Source organism: Elaeis guineensis, chromosome 13 (assembly GCF_000442705.2).
Source record: "Elaeis guineensis isolate ETL-2024a chromosome 13, EG11, whole genome shotgun sequence".
In the NCBI taxonomy this organism is placed as follows: domain Eukaryota; kingdom Viridiplantae; phylum Streptophyta; class Magnoliopsida; order Arecales; family Arecaceae; genus Elaeis; species Elaeis guineensis.
Window position 1 is genome coordinate 62,798,676 of NC_026005.2, and position 23,044 is coordinate 62,821,719.

Consider the following 23,044-nt stretch of genomic DNA (forward strand, 5'->3'; position numbering starts at 1 on the left):
AGTAAGCAAAAGTAAGAAGAAAGTTTCTTCTAGAGTTTTGATTCAATATCGAAGAAAATAGACTGCCTATAATGTTGGCCAAAGGGACTATATTTATAAAAAAAAAAAAAAAAAAATCCTAACTTGATGCCTAAGTGATCTAAAATATTACAGATCTATTATAAAACAGGTAAAAAATTAAAACTTCCAACTCATCTAGGATCTTCCAGACTCCTCTTGACTTGTCAAATGAATGAATCTGACCCCAAAATTGGACTATGACAGCAAAGTGGTCAAGCACATAGAGCACGGAAAGAGCTTTCCAAATTGGGGCCTTATAAGTGATTCTGACTTCGGATAAGAGATTTATACTCGTTTTAGCATGGCAAAGTCAAAACCGATAGGGTCAAATGCAATCAGTTTGATTTCTTACCTTTTCGGATCCGACTTATCAAATTAAGATATTTACCAACTGAGGCATCCACATTAGTTGGATAGATCGGATTGAATAAAATTACAAAAATCTCTTTTTTTTTTTGCATATAAATCAATTTTTTCACCTCAGAATGGGATTTGTAGCGAATTATAATCTCTGGATTGGGTTCCAGGTGAGTTTTATTATTACTTGTACCCATCCTGTATTTACTACAAGTCGGGCAAAACCTATCCTATTAGGATCAGAATGGATTGGATACCTGATGGGAAGGTATAAATTGTCACCTCTATATATTTATACCATTACATTCGAAATACTTCTAGTTTGAGCAAACTAGCCAGTTGTCAGACAATGTAAACCCTTGGCACATAAAAAGAATTAGGGTATGAGTCAAACTGAACACCTACTCAATGCATTGTCTCCCACAAAGACTCATATCCTCTTCTACTCCCTTGACACAAAAAGAGGATGGTCGGTGATTAAAAACCAGCCGCCAACCATCATCTAATACATAGACTACCCTCCTGCCCCTTCTCTCACACCTGATCTATCTAATACATAGACTCTATCTAATTCCTCTCTCCCTCCTTGCCCTCTAGCAATTGAAGCCCAGTGGCAGGTCAGTCTACAATGGCAATACTCCACCTGTCTCCACCATTTCTCCCCCTCTCTCAGTTCTTCTCTCCAACTTTGCTCTCCATCACACTGACTGGAACTTGGTGGCAAGCTGGCCAGCAGCACTGCCAGCCCCCGACCTTCTCTCTACCTTGTGAGTCCCTGGAATTGATGACAAATAATTTTGAAGAAATAATAGATTTGACAAACTGGTTAGGTTTGTTAGTTTATCATGTCCAGTGCTGTTCACCCGTAAAGGCCACCATAATTGAGTGGTAAACCACCAACTGAATGGCCCTCAATGCAATGCCCTTTAAAAGGCTTTAATCTAAGTATGCTCACCACCAATGGTGACTTTCTAGAATCCTAATATTCTTTTCTAGTCAATTACTGGTGTAGCATCAGAATAAGATACAAACTTATCATCTAAAAAATACATCTATTTACAAATTTTAATAAAAGTTTTATTAACTGACAAGCTTGCTCTATTTATGAACAGCAAATAGGAAACCAAAGTGCTCAACTAACTATCAACCAAAGACCAGAATCACCAAACTCTCAAAGTCGCAAAATAGAAGTTATTAATATATGACTTTGGTTGTGGAAGAGGGGACGAAACAAAATTGAAGTTCATTCCCAAATTGGTAAATTAACTTGAATTTACTCTCAGAATTCTCGTGGAACGTAAGTGGAATGAGATCTTCTTGCTTGACAGGACCTCCGGTGATCGGATGTTTTGCCATATTTCTTAATGTGGGAGTTTATTCCTGCACCCAATTAAAATCAAACACAACTTGCTTTTTTTTTCCTCAAATGGAAAAGTAGACTTGATAACTCCAAAAATATAAATAACCAAAAATATATATATTTTGTGGAAATCCTATATTATACCTGTTATGGTGTAGAAGGGAGAGCATGATTAATCCCATATTGATTGTAAGTCAAGAGGAACTCTGGCTTATATAGGAAGGGATCATCTTTACCATGTAAGATGTCTTTTCAAAGATAAAACTATAAGACTCATGAGTCAGAGCGGATAATACCTCATGTATCGAGCCATGAGTCCTTAGCTACAACAATAACACGCCAATCTGTAGAATCTGTAGTAAAAATAAGGAGAAAGACATCCCACATTGGTTGTAAAAATGTAAATGGGAGGGTATTATTAACTCATATTGATTGTAAATCAAGGAGAACTGCACACTCTGATCGACCGCAATAAAAAAATAAGCTCTTGAAGGGCGTCCCAGTCCATTGGCTTATGTTATTCATAAAACACGAGATGAGGTACATAGAATTAGGAATGCTAGGACGTGGACCGGTGAGAAATGAACGCGATCATATGTGCCTCATGCATGCACTTCAAGGAATTAGCATTATATATTAGATAAATATTTTTATGTATAATTAAATCATGATCATCTAGTTTTTTATCAACTTGTTAGATCCTTACTTGACAAATATTCACTATGTCTAATGTTATTCTAAAAAACTTTATCAATATTAATTTAGATTTTTCTCTTCTTTTCTCATAATCCTTAGATACAAACTGAGATACCATTGATATCTTTGTTGTACATGTTAGTATCATCTTAATCAACTTTACTATTTTATTCTTAATTTGTGCAAGTGCTACAACTCTCCCAATATATTCTTTTTTTTATCTATCTTTTCTAATTTTACAATATATCCCTCTTAACATTTTGATTTCTATGAAATTTAATTTATTTTCTTGTATTTTCTTCTTAGCTCGGCACTCTGAGCCATGCAACATTACAAGCCTTATTACTTATTCTATAATTTGTTTAAAAAAATTTGTAAGCCATGCATCTATCCTATGATGTACCAAATGCATCTCTTCACTCCATCTAATTAGTTCTAAACTCTGTGATGTATATCTTCATCTCTCTCTCTCTCTCTCTCTCTCTCTCTCTCTCTCTCTCTCTCATTATATATAGTTGATCCTAAATAACAAAAACTACTTTATCAAATTATCAAAAATATAAGAAGAGAATTCTGTATGAATAGATGGTTAAGTTCCATCGTGATTTCATTAAACTTCACTAAAATCAACTTCTTTATAGTTATGCAATTGTTGTTTGCAATTTACATTGAAACATAGAATCTCTTAGTATATTGTCATTTAATAAATAAAGATCAAGCCAATATTCAACTCTAGGGGGGCAAGCTACATAAGGTACATAAAATATATGTAAATAAATTGTATTGATATTGCAAGGTTATAGATATTGCCAGACATATTAAATGCACATGTAAATATATTATTTTATAAATAAAAAATATCAGCATTTTATCAACCAAAAGTTTAATCTTTTACTTTAATTGTATGTTTTTCTTTAGTTTTCAAAATATTTTTATTTAAAACGCTATTTTGTTCAATGATGTCATATAGGATGGGAGGTTTTAGATATGAAAGGTTTTTTTTCAAAAGAAATGACAAAAAAAAATGTGGTAAATGAAAATTGATAATAGTAATCAATCATTAGCAAAAGACCTTAATTTTAGATGTATGATGATGTTAAAAGAAAATGTATATTATTGGAGAAGTACCTACCACTCTTCAAAAAAATCTTGAGGAGGTTGGGCGTCAATATGAAGACAAAGGTGAGACATGAGCGTGATAGGTGATCTAAGAGATTTATTAGATGGAAATCAAGGTGAGACTTAAGCATCAACATAAAGACAAAGGTGAGACATAAGCATGATAGGTGATCTAAGAGATATATTAAATGGAAATCAAGATGAGAAGAGAGGAGTTATATAGTTTGTTTCTTTATCAAGTTGAGAGAAGAGCTAAAAAGGAGGAACCTAAATCCCAAGGGGTGGTCCCTATTTGTAGTTTTCTCACATAAAATATAAAACAAGAGTTCCAAATTTAGACTCCTATTACATAAGTAAAGAATTCTAATTTTCTTTATTTTTTTTTTTTTTAAATGATCGAAGAATAGTGGTGAAGCAAATCGGATAATATTCATCCATAATCATTTTCATATTTGAATCTGTTTAGATATGAATAGAAATTTGAGCATTCGATTTTTTATTTAATTTTATATAATATTTATAAACTTTTAAGAAACATAAATGACTATATCAATATGCTATCAACTTATTTTGTTTTCCACTTGATAATATCTTTGATTCTATAGTCATAAAGTTTAATTATTCGACTTAGATCTATATTTATATCGATACTTTTAATATTTAATTTATATTTATATTTATTTTAAATTAAAAAAATACATAAATTTTTGTACCCAATTAATATTCATATTGATATTTATATTTACTAAATAAAATAAATATAAATATAAATATATTAATATTCAATTCATATCCAATTTAATTTCAGTCCTATCATAAAACCCCCAAACTCCTATGACTTGAGATATGCCGAAGGTGTGATGTTATCAAAACTTTGTGAAGGGGATGACAATTAAATTTCACTTTTTCATCATTGGATTAGCAATTTATTTCAATGTAGCGTCTAATTCTAGTGAATATAATCCTTGTTTTGAACGAACCACATAGAATTTCAGCGAGCGATGCCAATTGTTTATATTATTTTTTTATCATTTTATCGGTCCAAAAGCAAATGGATTAATGGCTATGAATCCTAAATCTACCCCGAGCATTAGAAATCCATAATTGTTTCATGGAAAGTACTATTAAAAATCATAAATACAGTTTTTATAAAATTTTATTCGATGGGACATTCTAGTCAATCCGATAGCACAACTAAACTCAGGGAACCTCCTGCCACTTGTTTTGAGAATTTAATTATTTTTATTAAAATAATGTAAAGAGCACAACAAGAAAAAATATAATAGAAACATCATAAATCCCATAATTCTTATAACATCCAACATGGATTGCACAATTCAAATTTCAAATTTCAAAACCAATATCATACAAGAATTCAAATTTTAAAATTCAAAAAAAAAAAAAATCCCACAGAATGAAAAAGAGCTTATAGAGAAGAGAGACGACACCCTTGCCGGTTTGGGGAGGAAAGGAAGAAAGGCAGCACCCCTCGTACAATTTAATGAATTTAAATGCAAACCATTTTTTTTTTCTTACTATACCATCCATTTACCACCTTGGAATACAGTTGTCCAAATTAAATTATAATTACACCTCCTTTGACAACGTACTATTACAGAAGATCATTTTCTCCCAAAAAGGCCAAAAAAAAAGGCTTTATGGGAGATAATACACATGTCATCATAAGCTCAAACACTTATCATGATCAAAATCATTGACCAATTGATCAGATTATGCCGTGCGAGAGGACAGTCCATAAATAACAACCACGCGGCAATTAAAAATTTAATACTTTGAGAACAATGATAAGAAACACTGCTATTTATCACAGCATGTACAGCTGCTTCTGACCGGCCTGTTCATAAAAAACAGCCTCCAAACAGTGTTAGCAGTGTTGCATCTTCATCTGAAACAAATGTAATTGTTGTCACCTCTCTTGATCCCTCTGATCTACCTTTGCTTGACCAGGCAGTGCTGGAATCTGTTTCTCCCTATCCTTTGTACAAGAAGAACCATTCTTATCCAATTCATTTGCTTCTGACCCTTCTTCGATTGGGAGCGTTCGCTTTGACCCCTCAAGAGCCACACCAAGGACAATGTTATCTTCAAAGGCGGGCCTGAGTACTGGGGATGCTGCAGTAGGCACCCTTTCACCTTCGTTTTTAGCATGAATTGGACTGGTATCATCCACCTGTTCACCAACAGCATCTGATGATGTAGGCTTCTCACCAGCTTTGGAGGTAGACCCTACCGAATCCAAGCTTTCAAGCGGTGGTGAACTCAATGATGGTGCTGTTGCAGGGTCAGCCATATTACTTTTTGAACGAGTGTCTCCTGAGTTTGCCTTCTTCTTTTGCTGCTTGTCAGAATTGTCAGATGGAGTGACCTTGGACTCTGATGCAGTGGCAGCTTTTGATTTGTGCTCTTCATTAGTCCGTGCTGTTGTATGGGATTTAGCTTTGTCATCTCCATTCACTCTTAGTGAGGACTCAATAAGAAGAAATGGACGGTTGGTGGCAGTAGCAGAACGAGTAAAGATGGTCTCAGAATAAGGAATGTTCTCCAGATCTGCATCACCGTATATTTTCTGCACCGTGCGAATTGGAGTGGCAAGCCTGGCTCGGTGATGACTGATCACTCTGAGGAGATCTAGCAAAATGGCTTCCTTTTTTTCCCCCAGTTTTCCAAAAAAAAACCCATCACTTCTGTTAGTATCATATTCAAATTGAGCTTGATAAAGGAATCTAATATGGCAAAAGAAGCAACAAGATATTTTCCAGAGGCTAAAGGCACATTACAATGCTGATAACAACAACAGAAAGTGCTACTGTACTGTGTTTCCAAAAATTCATTAAAAGGGAAACCGACCAAACAAGGGGGCATCAGCCGTAAGACAATATGGAAAGTGACATGGACGAGACAAAATCCACAGCTCTCTGTTCGAGATAAAATCCACAGCCCTCTATTCTGCATGTCTTGTCTAAGTTATAGATCATGTCATTTTCTAAGCTGGTGGAAGTTTACAATTCTGGAAATAAAGACAAGTTAATTGATCAAACCTGAGATTTATTAATATTTGGACTGATAAAAACCTAGATGGTTAATGGTAGTGGTGTATGTTACCAAAAAGAAACAAAGTTTCCAAGGTTCTACAACATTTTAATTAATTAAATCAGAAAGAGATTCAATTCACGAGAGATATTGTTTTATACATGGATGTACAACCCATGCATAAACACAAATTAGCCCTATATTGTACTCAGATGCTCCATGAGAGGACTAAAGTCTATTGTGTATTACTATATAATAGAACTAATGCATGTGATGCATCAGCCATCTAAGATGGGTGGCTGTGATTGCGTAAAATGAAGTTGTTCTGTAGATATACTGATTGTCTAAAAGTAGATATGGGATACTTGGTCAGGCTCTTTAATTCATGATACAACTGAAAAAGTAAAAGAGGTGTATTAGAAAGAAAGAAATGTAGATAGGCTTTTCAATTCTAACGTATATTGTGTAATTAATGTGACAGATTAGAGGGAAAGAAATGCTATCTTGTTTTCTTGATTATGATATCAAGTATGTGCAGCTTTGGGTTCATTTTGTTGGGTTATGTTAAATTATGGGGTAATCTGATGAGTTCTAGAATCATTTATCTATGAAAATAATCGCAGAGGAAAATAAATTTTAGCATGTTTGGTTGGTGGAAAAATTACTCTGGAAAATGATGTTGGAAAAAATTACTATGTATTGTCGGAGGTAATTTTATATGAGAATATTGCAAATTTTCAACAATGCCCTTTAATAAACATTTCAAGGATCTTTTTTTTTTAATTCAATCCATTTGTTGGCCATTTATGGCCCATTTACATGAAGGCTATCAATATGTGCCATTTCGAATACTGAAATATATTTATATAAATTAATAAATATTTTTAAATTAATTACAGATACGTTAAATATATATTTCTTGTCATAAGTAAATTTTAAGATATTTTTGGTATCTTCATAAATATATATTACAAATTTTATAAATATATTCATTAATATACAAAATATTAATGTATTAATTATAATATTATTTATAAATAGCATTATTACTATTTTAACATATTAATTATAATAAATTAATTCATTATATGAATTATAATAAATAACTTATAAAAATATTAATTACATAATATCATGAATATAATTTTAATATAATATAAGTGAGGATATTTCTATCAAGCAATGACAATTTTAGCTTACTTCCACTCGATAATCTGTTGTGAGAAAAGAAATACCACCCCCTTCATGGTGCTTGTTTTACTTTCTCTCTTTCTCAGTAAAATAGGCACAGGACCAACCATTTGTTTTACCATCTCTCATTCTGTTTTTGCACCAAACATGATAATCTAACTTGAGATTTATTTTTCCATGTCAGATTATCCCCAACCAAATGAACTCTATGCAGGAAGGGCCGGTAGCTTCACCACTAGACAACTCACTCGAGGATTTTGCCTAACATACTCATAATGGAAACTCCAAGATGTATGTCATCCATTGGATGTTCAAAGTCTTCACATGATCTAGGTTATCAGCTTTCAGTATTTGGTTTGTTTGGGTTGCATTTACCTTTTTCTTTTTAATAATTCATAAGGCTTTCCTCATCACCCTCTCTCTCAGTTTGTAACTTCTAGGTGTCATTTTTTCTACTTAATACTATATTTTGTTCCCAAACTAGTTTTTATCTTATTCGATCTACATGAGCCTTTTGTTGAACCTCCATTTTATTCTATCTTCACCCTACAGTTTATAATGCTTTTGTTATAAAAAATATTCTGGCCTATAGGAGGCTGAACACTTCTGCTTCCAGTCAAATTCTCAAGCTAACTGCCTCTCACATGGAGCTATTCCTTTTTCCATTCTCTCACCATTTTGGCTGACCTTTTCACCATCTGACTAGCTGGGGAAGGAAACTAGGAGGTGAGGCGTACCATCCTATGAATTCAACATGCAAGAGATGACCAATGAGGCCATCTCTAATCCAGAGCCAATATCTTCTGCAGCTCAACGTACATCTTACAAGACATGTGGCTCAATAATCCAAAACCTCATCATCATCATCATCTACTTCCTACTGCTATTAAATAATCAGTCAATCAGTGTACCTCCTCCTAGACCTCATACTGCAGACTTCCAAAAATGAAGGTAGATATTACTTATTCTTTGGTTCCTACAAACAACTGAGGGGAGCTTACGTGTTTCAGCTATTGCTATAAGCCAGCACATGCAAGCATAAGGTGGAATTTTACTTTAATTTCATTGAGGCATTCTCTCCTGAGGAGTCTAGTATTTGCTATAATTATCCCTAAATTGATCATCTTTCATACCTTGGAATTCCATCAGTCCTCCAACATCCTGGAGCATTAGTACACTGCTATGTCTCAATCAACAGTTCTGATATATGTGCATATGGTTTATTGAACTTTTCATCCAGAAGCACAAAAACAAGTTCCTACCTTTAAGACATGGCATAGAACCTACTCTAGTGATCCATCATTTAACAAACAGAATACGCATTTCTAATGTGTCTCCATATTTAAGTATCATACTTCATTACTTCATCCACCTGTTTCATAATATGTTGGCTAGCCTAAAAAACACAATATAAGATCCATATAGATAAATCATCATATGAAATGATCCCCACCTCCCAAGTGCAGCTTTCTTGGAACTACTTGGGGAAAATTCCTTTTGTCAAACATAAGCCAGCCTCTAAAATGCAATGCTTATTATTCATGCAGCAACAGTTGAAATAATTATGCTTGCCATTATAAGGAAAAGGGCAAAAAATGTTAGGCTGATTGTTTAAATAGATTAGTCAGAAAAGATTATTATCTTCTTACCTTGACACAAAGATACTCTTCAAAATGTGACGTCTTCACAAAGCATGATATGAGAATCTGAAACATAGACGAAAGAATATAAATGATATGAACACTGAAGTAAAAGCATATAATATAATTAAACCAATGCATACAGGTATAGTACATGAAGGAATCTCGGGTTTTAGTGCTACTTATTATTTACTAGAACTGAGCACATGAAATGCACATGCATGCATAAACAGTCAAGATTGGCTGTGAGAGATATATATGTATGTATGTATATAATTCAGCAAATTCAGAAAGTGGGGAGGTTTGGTATATGGAGCTTAGTTTACGGTTTCAAGAAACCATCAGAGCAAGATAAGATGACTAGATATTTTTTTTCTTAATCATATTGGGACCCACAAAGATAGATAAAGAGGCTTCAGGCTTGAGGCCAGCCTCAAGGCTTTTCCATTATCTATAGTATATACACATAAATATAATCAGGTCATCCATCATAATGAAAGCTGTGATATAGACACATTCTAATATTTTATAGCATGACACACATATTAACCATTTAATTATATCTTTTGAGCAACAGAACTTCCTTAGGCACAAGATCAGGAATAAGCTTAACTTCAAGCCCAAATTTGTAAAAAAAAACATCCTCAAACTAACATCTGATATGCTACTCAAAGATGGTTCTACATATCTTTATAGTGACTTGTAAAAGTGCATGTGCAAATGCATGTGTAGGAGAAATATGATCAAAAGTTATGTGTTCATTACATCTATAAATACTTATCCAACTATATCAGTCTATTGCTTGAAATATTCATATTAGAATTGCAGTGCATGTGCAAATGCATGTGTAGGAGAAATATGATCAAAAGTTATGTGATCATTACATCAATTATAAATACTCATCCAACTATATCAGTCTATTGCTTGAAATATTCATATTAGAATGGCAGTTTTGAAAATTTTAAAAAAATATTTGATATAAAATTATTACATTGCATAAGGTCAATCTACTCTATAATATTACATTAATAATAAATTGCATAAGATTAGTAAAAGTGTATGTCCAAATGCACGTGTAGAAGGAGAATATATATAATTGACCATTAGTACAATTATAACCATTCATCAAACTAGATTAGTCTATTGCTTGAGACATTCATATTAGAATTATAGTTCTGAAAATGAAAATTGTCTAACATATAACCATTACATAAGATTCATCTACTCCATTATATTACATTATTATATCACACATATCATTATTGGTTACGTTAGAATTGCACTTTGGAGATAGATTTAAATGGTTCAGTTCTACCTTTGTCAATGTGGTACCGATAACATTTTAGAAGATAAAACCTTTTGTAGACATATCAGCTTTCGATGGTCTTGGACTCATGTGAAGGACTCTTTGTGAGGTGCAATCAATCTTTCATGGCTCTCAATGAAATTACAATGGTTTCTAGGATTAAAAAAAATGTTAAAAGCATAGATGTAACTTGAACATGATTTTCTTCCAATCTTTGGAAAATATTACTTTTCACACAAATATCACATTTAATGATCCTAGACTCATTTAACAGGACCCCTCAAAGATTTACAATTGATATCTCACGCCACTCAGCAAAATTCCATTTTTTTTCTGGCTTAAAAAGTGACTGAAAGCTGCTTAATGTAGAGATGATTTTCCTTTGATTTTTAAATTTTTAGTCATATTAGGAGACATTTAAAAAGTAGTTAGATGGCCAAGGTATCTTTAGTTGATTCAAAGGCCACGATCACTTCTGGACAGATTTTAACCATGCTTTTATATATAGAGCATACATGGATACAAATGCACTATGATGAAAATTATGATTGTAATTAGGCAAGAGATTGGGAAGGAACTTTTGTTGTTATTGAACTCAATAGTAAAATAAGAATAATTTATCCATATTTGAGAGGTTTATAGCTTACAGAGTTAGATTTGTTTTGTTCAATATATTTTAACTAGATTTAAATGTAAAATGTACTTTCATGTAATCTAAAATGTCAATGTTGTATGTAATGTTCATGGTTAGCATCAGAATGGCATGATTTACTTTCTTGCACATGGATTTTTGATTGCAATATTGGAATATTCTGCATTATGCTATGCATTGAAGTTTGTATGCAACTGGAAAGGAACTTCACAAGAAATATAAGCAGTATCAACAACAAAGAAGAAATATCCGTGCACAATGAGAATCTAAATTATCATAAAGAACATCTTATTTTGTCATCTTGTTTGTATCATCAATATAACGAATGCATTCAAGACTGTCAGCAAAAGACTTGGAAGCAGTATTTCTTCTTTATAGGTGTTTGCTATATAACATCTTTTTGTAATCTTCCAGTCTTATTAATTATACATGGACTTGATGACAAATACTACCATTATAAGAGTTGAGTGCATACATATGAATATGGATTTGACCTTCCCAAAGATCACCTTTAGCTTCTTTTAGTAAGTGTAGAGTCAGAGATCTCTTTTACTTTATGTCAATTTGTTTGCTCTTGTATCTGTCCATAATTTTGAGGTCAATGATTCTTAACTACCCATTAGACACGAGAAAATATCAGCCTCTTGAAGGCATGACACTTAACCCTATCTTGCCAAAACAAAGAATTATGGTTTTATTACAGGATTGGCAGCTATACCATTTTGAGCATACAGACTACCACATGTAAGCTATATTAAACAGAGCAAGTTAGGGTCTATCTGTCTATGGATCAGTCAAGCGAAATTCTATTTGAAAGAAACTAACAATATGCTATTTTATTATAGATAAATCACAGGTATCCATATTTACATATTATTCTTGTCTCTATGCTAGCCTCCCATCCCCCAACAATTGACGCCCCATTGCTCCCTCTTCCAATCAAAATCCATCCATAACCTTCTTTCCCCCTAACACCGCCACCCCAACACAGATATTTCTATGCTTCTATCTTGTGTCAGAAACCCCCACACCCCTCTATTCCTTTCATCCCCATTCTGATCCCATAACCTCTCTCTCTCTCTCTCTCTCTAATGCGCGCGCACACATACAGTGGTGCACATTCGAGGTGGCATCCACACAAGTTGAAGATTAAAGCTTAGCCCCTTTAACCCTTCAAATTAATAGATCATGTATTTCAGATAAAAATCGCTTAAATCTAATAGATTGCCAACAAGCATCACATGTCAAGTATTAAATTTAAAAATTATATAGGTATTCTTATGCGCAGCCTATTGAACTTTAACTTCTATTTAAAGCTTTCATTTTGAGTATCTAACATCATATACTTAAATCCATGTCCCAAACACTCAGGTTGTCTCTCCACTTGTATCTTTTACCAAATCTTCATTTATAACATGCATTAAATTCTTCATTACATGCATCCTAAAGCAGTAATATTGTCTTCTGAGGAACGTCAGACTTAAACAGCTTCTTAGACATGCAGTCAGCATGTCTCAAATTCTCATTTAGGGCCAAATTGCAAGACTGTCTTGTGGGGCCTGCACAAGAACAGGTACTAGGCGCATATCCAGTAGTGGTCAAAGCCATCTACACAGCCATGTAGATAAGTTCTTTTTTCTTTGATTCGAGATAAAATTTCAGTTGACCATTAGAAGCAAGATCAACCAAATCACATCTTGTGATTGCAGTGTGATAGCCAGTTCAAAGTGTCAGTACTTGAACATTAAAGTTATGACTCACCAAAAACTTGACAAGCATTAAATGTTTAAGCATGGATAATTCTGTTCCTTCTGTATATTTAGCTATGGTGGATGCGGAGAACGAACTCATTTTTTAACTTTAGGGCAACAATATATCTCTTTGATTTGCCTAGAAAAATACCCAGTCAACCTACTTCAAACTTTGGAAAGGGGGATGTAGGGCTTAGCAAATTTGGTTCTTAGGAGAATATCATTGAAACTTTAAAATCCTTTACTGCATATTTTTTCAAGTTAATTTATGATACAAATATTCCTTGGGAGACAACTTTAGCTACAGACTAGGGAAATATGTCGCATGCCATTGCTAGACTGACTAGGGTAACAAAAGTTGCATGTACCTCAAAAATCAAAATTCCACAAAGCAGCATTTCTGGGCATATAGAAAGCATGCTAGCTTACATATTATCATGAAACTTTTTTGTTCACAGCAAATTTAAGGGTTAAGGACCAAGGTTCTCAATACCAGTTTTGGCATTCATACCAGTAGTCAATCGGTAATAGCGTTGATACAGTCCAGTTCCTGGTACTCACATCAGTAGAAGGTGCATACCGCGAATTGGATCCCTACTAGTATCAACTCATATGCCCGGTAGAGGCCTGTACAATCAGGTACTGAAAAGCATAGGCAGGGACTACCATGCTGCATGCAAAGAAATTTCTGTAGAATTTTGGAAAATATGGCCTGTGTTTGAATGGGAAAGGCAATTTTTCTCTTTCTGCCCTAATGTGCTGTTATCTGATAACAAAAATACAAGAATGATTGCTCAAAGATAGCTCAACCATGTAGACAGTAGCATGCTTGACAAATTATACTTGCCTTCCTTGTTCACAGAATTTTTAATGATAGCAAGAAATAACCACTGTGACAAGAGAAAGTTTCAAATGTTTGGACATGAATTCCACAATAGGAGAGACTGGTTATGTTTTTGACATTGATACACGTTAAGATGAGACTCCATAAAAGATGTGAGTGATGTTCATAAATCTTGATCGGCAAGATGTGATAGGACTGCCTTGCAATACGGACATGCAGAGTTACAGACAGTCCACACGTTGTGAGAGCGCTTAGAACACCTAAATAAATTTAATATTTCATGCATATAAAGCTTGGAAAACACAATTCCTTACCATTTCATCTATCAATTCAATTCAAGCAATAGTATTTACATTACCAATATAAAGTTCACTTATTTTTTTTTTATACCCAAATGCCACACTTGCAAACTGAGACATACACACCTATTATGGTAAACAAAGCTCCAGAGCACCATTATAGTTTACTTACAGAACGTAGTAAAGAGATAAAATTTGAGAGCTTTAAAAGTGTGTTTACCAAAAGAGCTTGATTTTCAGGGTTGATATTTTCCAGAAACACTCTTCTATGCAACCTCTGCTGTTCTATTTGAGGATTTTTTGCCAAGACTTTCCGCATATCTGCCACTATATTCTACTCCAGAAAAGAATGTAAAGGTTTCAACTTTGAGAGAAAGAGGGAAGAACGAAATGAAGCCAAAAATATATATGAAACAAGAAGTCTGCTGTGATGCATGATCAGTTGAACTGTCCTCACATTAATTTTATTGACATCCAAGTGGCTAATGGCAAGATGGGTCTTAATACGCCAATGAGTCTTCTGGCTGAGATTCCTCACAACATTTACTGTGAATTTGTGGTTAGGAATATGGACTGCTTCACGATCCTCACCTCTTATAATTGTTGGAGACCACCAACCTACATGCTGAATGGGCAATAAAGTTTCATTACTAGCTGCATAAGATTGGACATAATAATACATAAAGGAAATAAATGGCAATTAGCACCAATTATTATAGATACACACTTCATTTATCCAAGACAGGAAAAAAAAAAAATCAGATGATGACTTGATATATATATATATATATATATCACCAATTATTATAGATACACACTTCATTTATCCAAGACAGGAAATTAAAAAAAAAAAAAAAAATCAGATGATGAATTGGTGATATATATATATATATATAAGAGTGAATTCATAACTGATGTTAGGAAGCAAAAATAGTATCTTTTCGTTCTTTCAGACAGGACTCAAAAGCTAAGATCACCAACAACCATCATAATTAACAGCATCCTAGTTGCGAACTGAGATCTTAAAACTAACCTCAACAGAACCAGAAACCTCATAGCCTTCGATCTTAGTCTGAATCCATTCATTCACAACAAAAGGACGTGTTGCATGGATCATCATGCTTGAGAGGAAGTTTGTGAATATCTACAAGAAATACAATTCATCAACCTTGTCAGCACAAAGGTTGAGACCAACACCTCCAAGGGCAGAAGACAACACAGTAATATGACACTTTTCCTAAGCGATGAAATCAAATTACTTGTCATTTAATAGCTTTCAGTTAGAAACTCAAATCCAGCAATACCTCACGACCAGCGAGAGTCAGCAGGACTGTTCCGAAACCTCCTGCAGTGATCCATTTCTGGGTAGAAAAACCCAGCAACTCCATGAATAAAGAAAATGCAGCAACCCAAACTGCAGTGTACACAGCTTTACCAGCAAATTGGAAACCCATCTGCAATAAATGAGATAATTAAGAAAACACAAAAAGAAAAGAAACAGTGCCATCAATGTATGAAAAAGTTGGGTACATCAAAAAAGGGCACAATTTGGGGAAAGATATAATGGACCTTTCTTAAGATCATCTATTAGCAGCATGAGAACCAATACAATAAGATATTTGATCAATTTGAAATGCATTATGCTTTAACATTATCCATAATTGTAGATTTGGCCCTCTCATGGACAGAACTATGAAACTAGCACTCCCTTTAAGGAGCAAAGATTAATTACTAGAAGATTATTCAAGGAGAAAAAAAATATCTTGTTGTGATAATTGCATCCAAAATCAACCTGTACAACAAATTTATTAACCTTAAGACAGAAAAACAATTGAATATTAGATAGATTGCTTGACTTTTCTCTCAATCCATTATAGGACATAAAGTAGCCAAACTGTATGAAGCTAATGTACCCCCTGTCCCTCCCCCACCCAAACACACATATCAAAAATAAAAAAATAAAAAAATAGTATGTGTTCGAGAGAAGAACAGAAGAAATTTGCATTGCAAAAACATACATTTCTTGCATCATCAGAACCACGTGTCTCCATAAAGAATTTCTGCGTTTGCTGAATTAAGCTGCACAGGAAACAACAGTGTTGAGTACTAAGCACTGTTCATATGCTATATCAGCAACATACGGGGCTATAAATCAAAGAGAAGAAAATGAAAATATTGACAATGAGTCGCATAACACCAAAGGTTGATTGAAACAGTTTTCCAATAAAAAATAATAATAAATTACTTGTTACATGCATGTTTCTTGATGCTTGCATAAAATAAGTTAGACATGCCCCTCTTAGCCTCCTGAGATGCACGCTCATGGCTAGCATGGAGCATAACAAACCCACTAACACAAATCACCTTAGAACCTTTAACCACTATATGCTCCTCTTGACCTCCGAAAAATGTACTCATTTGATACTAACCACAGGACCGTACATATTGACACCAAGCTCTCAAAAGAAATTAAACTATGACTTGCATGATAACACTACTATTGAACTATAAAGAAATCACCTCATATTGAAGGAACTTTTTATTTTTCCTCTATGTTCTTGCAAGTCATCTTTTTTCGTGTTCTGCCTATTCATGCTCATCATTTTTTGTATGAAATCTAGACAGGCATTTGGCCACATTTATCTTTCAACTGACTGCTTTTCTTGCAAAGAAAATAAGGTAGACATGGCAACTTCATGATGGCCAGCAAGAAACCGACTACAGGTGGGTCAAAGGAGAATGGAGCAATTCACCTAGAAGAACAGGCACCCAAACTCATCATTGAGATGTTTACTCAGGAAAGGTGATCAACCAAAGATGATAAGGGTTGCCAGATCTCTCCGAGGTCTTTGGTGATGCGACCAACATACAATTGTGAGCAATCTGACTCAAAACTGGAGTATGAAAAAACATACTCAGGAAATGGTTAAAATAATTCCTTTTATTTATCATTTGAAGATGGATACGGATTTCCTCCAGCATCACATATTTGCACTAGCTCCTATCTGAATGGTATCCGAATGGAAACTTAGGAGTTTATGAGAATTTAGGATGCATTTCTTGGGTGATGATTGTGCTCCTCATGAAGACACAATCATGCACACCAATGAGATTAAGGATGATGAGAGTTGCAGCATTTGTATCTTTGATTATGTTCCTATGAATAATGAAGAATGCTACATATATATAGATTTGAAAACTCCTTCCCCTCAGAAAATTTTAAGAATAAAGATGGAAAGTCATCAGGTCAAGGAATTTTTAATCAAATTGACAAAAGAATAAGTTGGTTCTTTCCTGTGACTATCTGGTTGACAATTGACATGCCATTTTCTTCATGTTTCACGCCCCTCATGTTAGGTTCTTCCAACTTTTTGTGCCTTCTATCTCATTCCTTTCCCCATCCTCAGCAGATAGATTTAATACACTCGATTACATAGACTTAAAGGGATATATTTAATATAATTGACATTTGAATTTAGTCAGACCACATAATTAAACAGTTATAAGTATTTTCCGATCCTATAAATCACTTGCCCATGTTTGACAAGCAAGCAAGTACCTTAATCAAGCCCAAATTAAGTCTATAAAAGAAGCTTTACATGGCAAACACACAAGCATGTGACAATGTACTTTTGTACTCGAGATACGAAACAAAAACGATGGCGTAACAACAATATAACGAATAGGATATTCAAGTTTGGTGTGCAAAAAGTTTCATCAATGAGACTTGAAGAACTAGCATCAGTTTGTAGTAACAACGCAAAGAATCCATGGGCAGTATGCATTTGAGTGGAAAAGGGTATTTTGGGACAAAAGCATGAAAGGTTTAAAGTCCACCACTGAATAGGACAATAAGTATCAGAAGTGGCACAGATGGCAAAAGGATAACAGTAGAAAATACTTGAGAGACACTTAAATATCTGCAACATCAGCGAGTTTCTAATGGTGTATCCATCATAGTAACCTGGTGAGCTAAAAAAGTGTGGCTCAGAATGTTGCAATAAATAAATAAGTCCCATTACATGGGAATGATTCAGATGGATGCCATTGCATCAGGCCTGCACTTGATGCATACATGGGTTTACAGCATGAGTACGTAAAAGATACCGTTATATACTATCCATATTCAACAAGAATCATTATGAAAAAAGATCAATACAACAATAACCTACTTTGATAGACAATACGCAAAAGCCAGCACAGCAGATAAAGATCTCACAAAGCTCAAAAGACGTTGCTTTACTGCCTGGCTTGCTTCTGATGGGAGAACAACTGGATCAAGTACCCTGTTGAAATATGAGGAGATTCACAACGAATCATACCATGCTACTTATACAAATAGTTCTATATAAAGACAAAGTTTGAGATTGTGATACCTGCATATGAGTGTTGCCGCAGTCCAAAGCAGAAGTGGTCGAAGATATGAGGTAGAAACATGATACGTCTTACTCTTTTTCCAGTTATGGTCATTCTAGAGGAGAGCATTGCAAAGAAAATTTATCATATTGCTTAACTGATAAAAGTGAGAGAGCGCTATGAAATTCATGAATGCATAGACTTATGTATAAAGAGCATACGTGAAACAAGCTTCTGATGGAATACATGAATGGTCCAAGACCCCAGACAGCAAAAACAATTATTCCAACTGCTGGCACTAGTTGGATAGGAAAAGGGCTTGTGAGCAGTGCATTGTATGACCTATATGATAAATTCAGGCCAAATTATATACAAAAATATTCACACATGGAACCAAGCAATCAAATAAGTGCGATCATAGCAAACTGTAGACATATCTGATCTGCAAACATTAATCAGAAATCAAAATCATGAGAATTAACTTCAGGAATCATGTAACAGATGCATTATGTGACCGTAGACAATAGATATACCTTAATATATCAGCTCTAATGTGTTTTCTTATGCTAAAGTACAAGCAAATGATCAAGCATTGATGCACACAGGTCATGATCTAGACATCTAAAAGTCATGGAAGCAGGAAGCTTCTCCAGATCTGAGAGAACATATAAGCTATCCTTCCAATCACTTCAAAGTATAACTTCCTAAAAGCAAAACATAAATGCATGTTTCAAACTCCACCACATCCAGCCTCATCCTTCTCAGTTATCACAAACCCATTGCTCCCAAAAAATAACTGGATAGATAAATTTAGAACTTCACACCCCAAACATTTGCATCAAGAATCTAGTCCTACCAGCATGGGAGGCAGAATCAACAGTTATGGTGCCAAGTTTCAACATATAAAAGTCACATGTTGGTGGATGTGCGGTAGACACAAGGCATGTGCAAAAGGTAACAGCAATCTGTATAAGCCAGCTAATGCAAGGCATGTGCAAAAGGTAACAGAAATGCGTATGAGCCAGCTAAGTAGTCATTCAAATAGTGCATCTACTATATGGCCATGCAATCTTGCAGTAGAAAACTCTTTTTTTTTTTTTTTTTTGCACTCTCTCATTCCGTTCATATTGTTTTAATATTAAGCTTATTGTCTTCTCCACAATATCATAATCAATTAAGCACTGCACCTCCTTTTGCTGCATGACAAAAGGCCATTAACATAAATAAGATGACAAAATAGATGTATTAGCAGACAATAAGTACAAAGTATCTAAAATATAGATAAATATGATATAATGCACAGATAATTATTAAATATAAGTGACATGCTCAATCATCCATATCTCGTATCTAATTTTCAGAGGAGGAGAAAAAAAGGTACCTTGTCAAAGCCAAGGTGGTACTTTTCAGAAGAGGGATGCCATTTGCAGAGCTTGGTATGGCAAAAGATTGGCACATGAAAATATTGTATTCACATGGAAGAGTGAGCATTGGCTTGTATATCCTGTCTAAAACATGGACACTCCAAACATCCTGTCGCTGCCAAAAAAAAAAAAAATTGCTTGATGGAGCAGGAAGACAGGTAATAAATTTGTAAAATATTTTCTCTTCACAAGTCATGGTCACTTAGAATGAAGTACCCAATGTGTTTCACCAAAAACCAAGAATTTATAACATTCTGAACCAAAAGAAGGGAAAAAGAAAAAGCTGACAACTTCAAGGCTTCAGAGGTAAAACCAGAACATGGAGAAGCCACAACAAATGGAAATAATTAAGTAGGTACATCAAACACATAGAAGATAATCCTTTCCTTGCAGGATTTCATTTTTAAGAAAGGAAGTACAATCTTAGAAGGTCTGAAATCTATTGAAAGCATAAAACTATTTGGAGAAAAGAAAGAAGCTGCTATATACTTCTGCATTCAAATTGTGATATACTTCACTTCAGATCAAAAGCGCAATCAATCAGAATATAATATAACCATTGTTGAATTTTAATAAAACAAATATATTAGAGGGCCCATATTGAAATACAAGAAGCATCCTCAAATCAAGAATTGTGGACTGTACCCAAAAAAAAAAAATATTGAGGACTGCAAAAGGATCAAATCATGCTTATAAAGAAAAGACATGAGATAATGAGAAAACATAAAAGGAAATAGAACCATACTGAAGCACGGGAGGAAAAGGAAACACTTGGTAAATGGCGCCAACTCCTCATTTCTGAACACTGAAAAATCATAACCAAAGTCAAAAAATTACAGAAACACAAAATGTTTTATTAAGCTATTACACTGATACAACTATAATGTACCTTAAATTGGTTAGCCTGTCCAAATCTTTTGATGACACCAAACTCATAGAACAACTGCAAGGATGCTCCAATAGCCATGATCTAGAGAACAAAGAAATGAAATAGCCAATATGTTGGCAGCAAGAAGTTGTCCTCTTGCCAAAATTTTCAAATAATAGTCGCAAGTTTCTATTAGTGCGAATTAAGAGGCTAAAATATATGCATCACGGACACCACAAGACCTTGAAACCTGTTAATAAAAAGTATATAACTCATATGTTAGTTGCATTAATTAAAACATCATTTAAAACAAACCAGCACTGCAAATCCTTTCTGCATAACCAGACTGAATATAAGAAGAAAAAATTGTTTCCTCGAGTAATCCATGTAAAATTCTAACAAAACCAGCAGATTATGAAAAAGTTATATATTCTCAAAGAAATTTTTGAAACATTACTATTTTGCATAGCTTCTGTTCTAACTAGTGACCCAATTTGCTTGATAATAATTTTGTCTAACATTTGTTTTATATATATATATATATATAATAAGACACAGAAATAGCATTTTCTCCAGTGACTTTTCTAGTGAAACCATTTTTAATATAAAGCCCATATAATAGCTTCTAACAGCTCAGTATTTGACCACAAAAGAAAAACAAAATTTTTGCCATTTCTACACGAACTAGCGAAAAGTAACTTCTTTTACTCAAGTCTTGTCCGATTATTTAAAAAAAAAAAAAATCACTTTGTTTTCGTCCCGATTATTACCCATGCTATTTTGGTTAAATTTTTTTCCTCCTCATATAATATCATAAAAGATCCAGAGTTTGTGTTGGGCGACAAAGCATAGCTTTCTAAGATCAATCCATCCTTTAATTTCTCAAAAATCGAAACCCAGAAGAAGAAACCCTAGACAAAAATCCATCAAACCCGTTCCATTCGACCAAAAATATTAACATCAGATAATTACAACTCTCAAACACTCCACATCACGGAGACAATCCCAGAAAAAATCGAAAGGAAAAATTGAATGGAAATTAAAATTACCTCTTCTGGAAGCGAAGCACAAATTGATCCCCACGACTATTCGTACATAGTCGCAAAATCAAGCAAGAAGATTACTGATTAATTTCTAAAATTCGTGGAACAGGGAAAGGAGGAGCTGGGGTCGGAGAGGAAGCGAACGAGGCGAATCGGAGAAGGGCACCGCAACCAAAAGAGACCAAAATGGGCGGCGATGTCGATAACGTTCGCCGCGTAGGTGATGACAATTCCCCCGTCTCCTCCTTCTGTTGTCTGTTTTTTTCTTGGGGTACGTGGTAGCTTCTAGTTTGAGATTCAGGGTGTTTTACGATCCATGCCGCTCAGCCATTGCTTCTCGCTGTTGTGTTTGTATCGTACACGGCATGCTGTAGATCACGACCGTCGAATTGGAGAATGGGTTTAGATTCTTTGGAGGATTTTAAGGTATGGAAAGTTCGTAGACGTCGGCGATGGCGTGCAAGATGGCAGCAGGGTTATTGGGTGTTACAGCCGACGGCGATGGGAGACTGTGGATTGCTCCAGCTGCCCAACGTGTGGTGTTTGGGGAATAGTCGTACTGAAGATGCGAAGGGTTGACACGTCGAGGAAAAAAAAAAATGCCGTTTCCACACGTGGTGTTCATAAACAAACTAGAATGTGGCACGTTAAAATCAATAAGTTATTTCGTTTCAATTTAAAAAAATTAAATAAATAAATAAATAATATTTAATTAAATTTAAATTTAAAAAATAGCTATCCATTTAGATGGCATTTGGTAGTTGGCAATCTATCCAGATTGCTGATAATTTAAAAAGACCCCGTCAGATTGCTGTATTTGGTGTGTTCTTTGAATGAACAATATGGATTGTCAAAGTAATTCAGATTACTTCTCAAAAGATAATTCGAATTATCTAAAAAAAAAAGATGGTAATCTAGATTACCAAATATTTGATAATCTAACATGAAATATTTAGATGAAATCATCCTTCTTCGTCATCTTTCTCCCCCATGGCCTCCTCCTCAATCTCTTCCGCTGCTTCCTCCT

At 34.3% G+C, this 23,044-nt stretch overlaps 1 protein-coding gene across 1 annotated transcript; it reads right to left on the reverse strand.

The window, feature by feature from the left end:
* Window positions 1-5,098: 5,098 nt before the first annotated feature.
* On the reverse strand, window positions 5,099-22,235 carry LOC105060686 (mechanosensitive ion channel protein 2, chloroplastic). The gene is made up of 14 exons (XM_010944486.4): window positions 22,024-22,235; window positions 20,996-21,224; window positions 20,852-20,911; window positions 20,064-20,221; window positions 18,904-19,024; window positions 18,703-18,797; window positions 18,499-18,612; window positions 16,345-16,405; window positions 15,631-15,780; window positions 15,360-15,470; window positions 14,784-14,951; window positions 14,547-14,660; window positions 9,484-9,540; window positions 5,099-6,257 (listed from the first exon to the last, which is right to left on the reverse strand). The coding sequence occupies exons 2-14, from the start codon at window positions 21,071-21,073 to the stop codon at window positions 5,520-5,522; spliced, it is 2,025 nt and encodes a 674-aa protein (XP_010942788.1). The 5' UTR covers window positions 21,074-21,224; window positions 22,024-22,235; the 3' UTR covers window positions 5,099-5,519.
* Window positions 22,236-23,044: the final 809 nt, after the last annotated feature.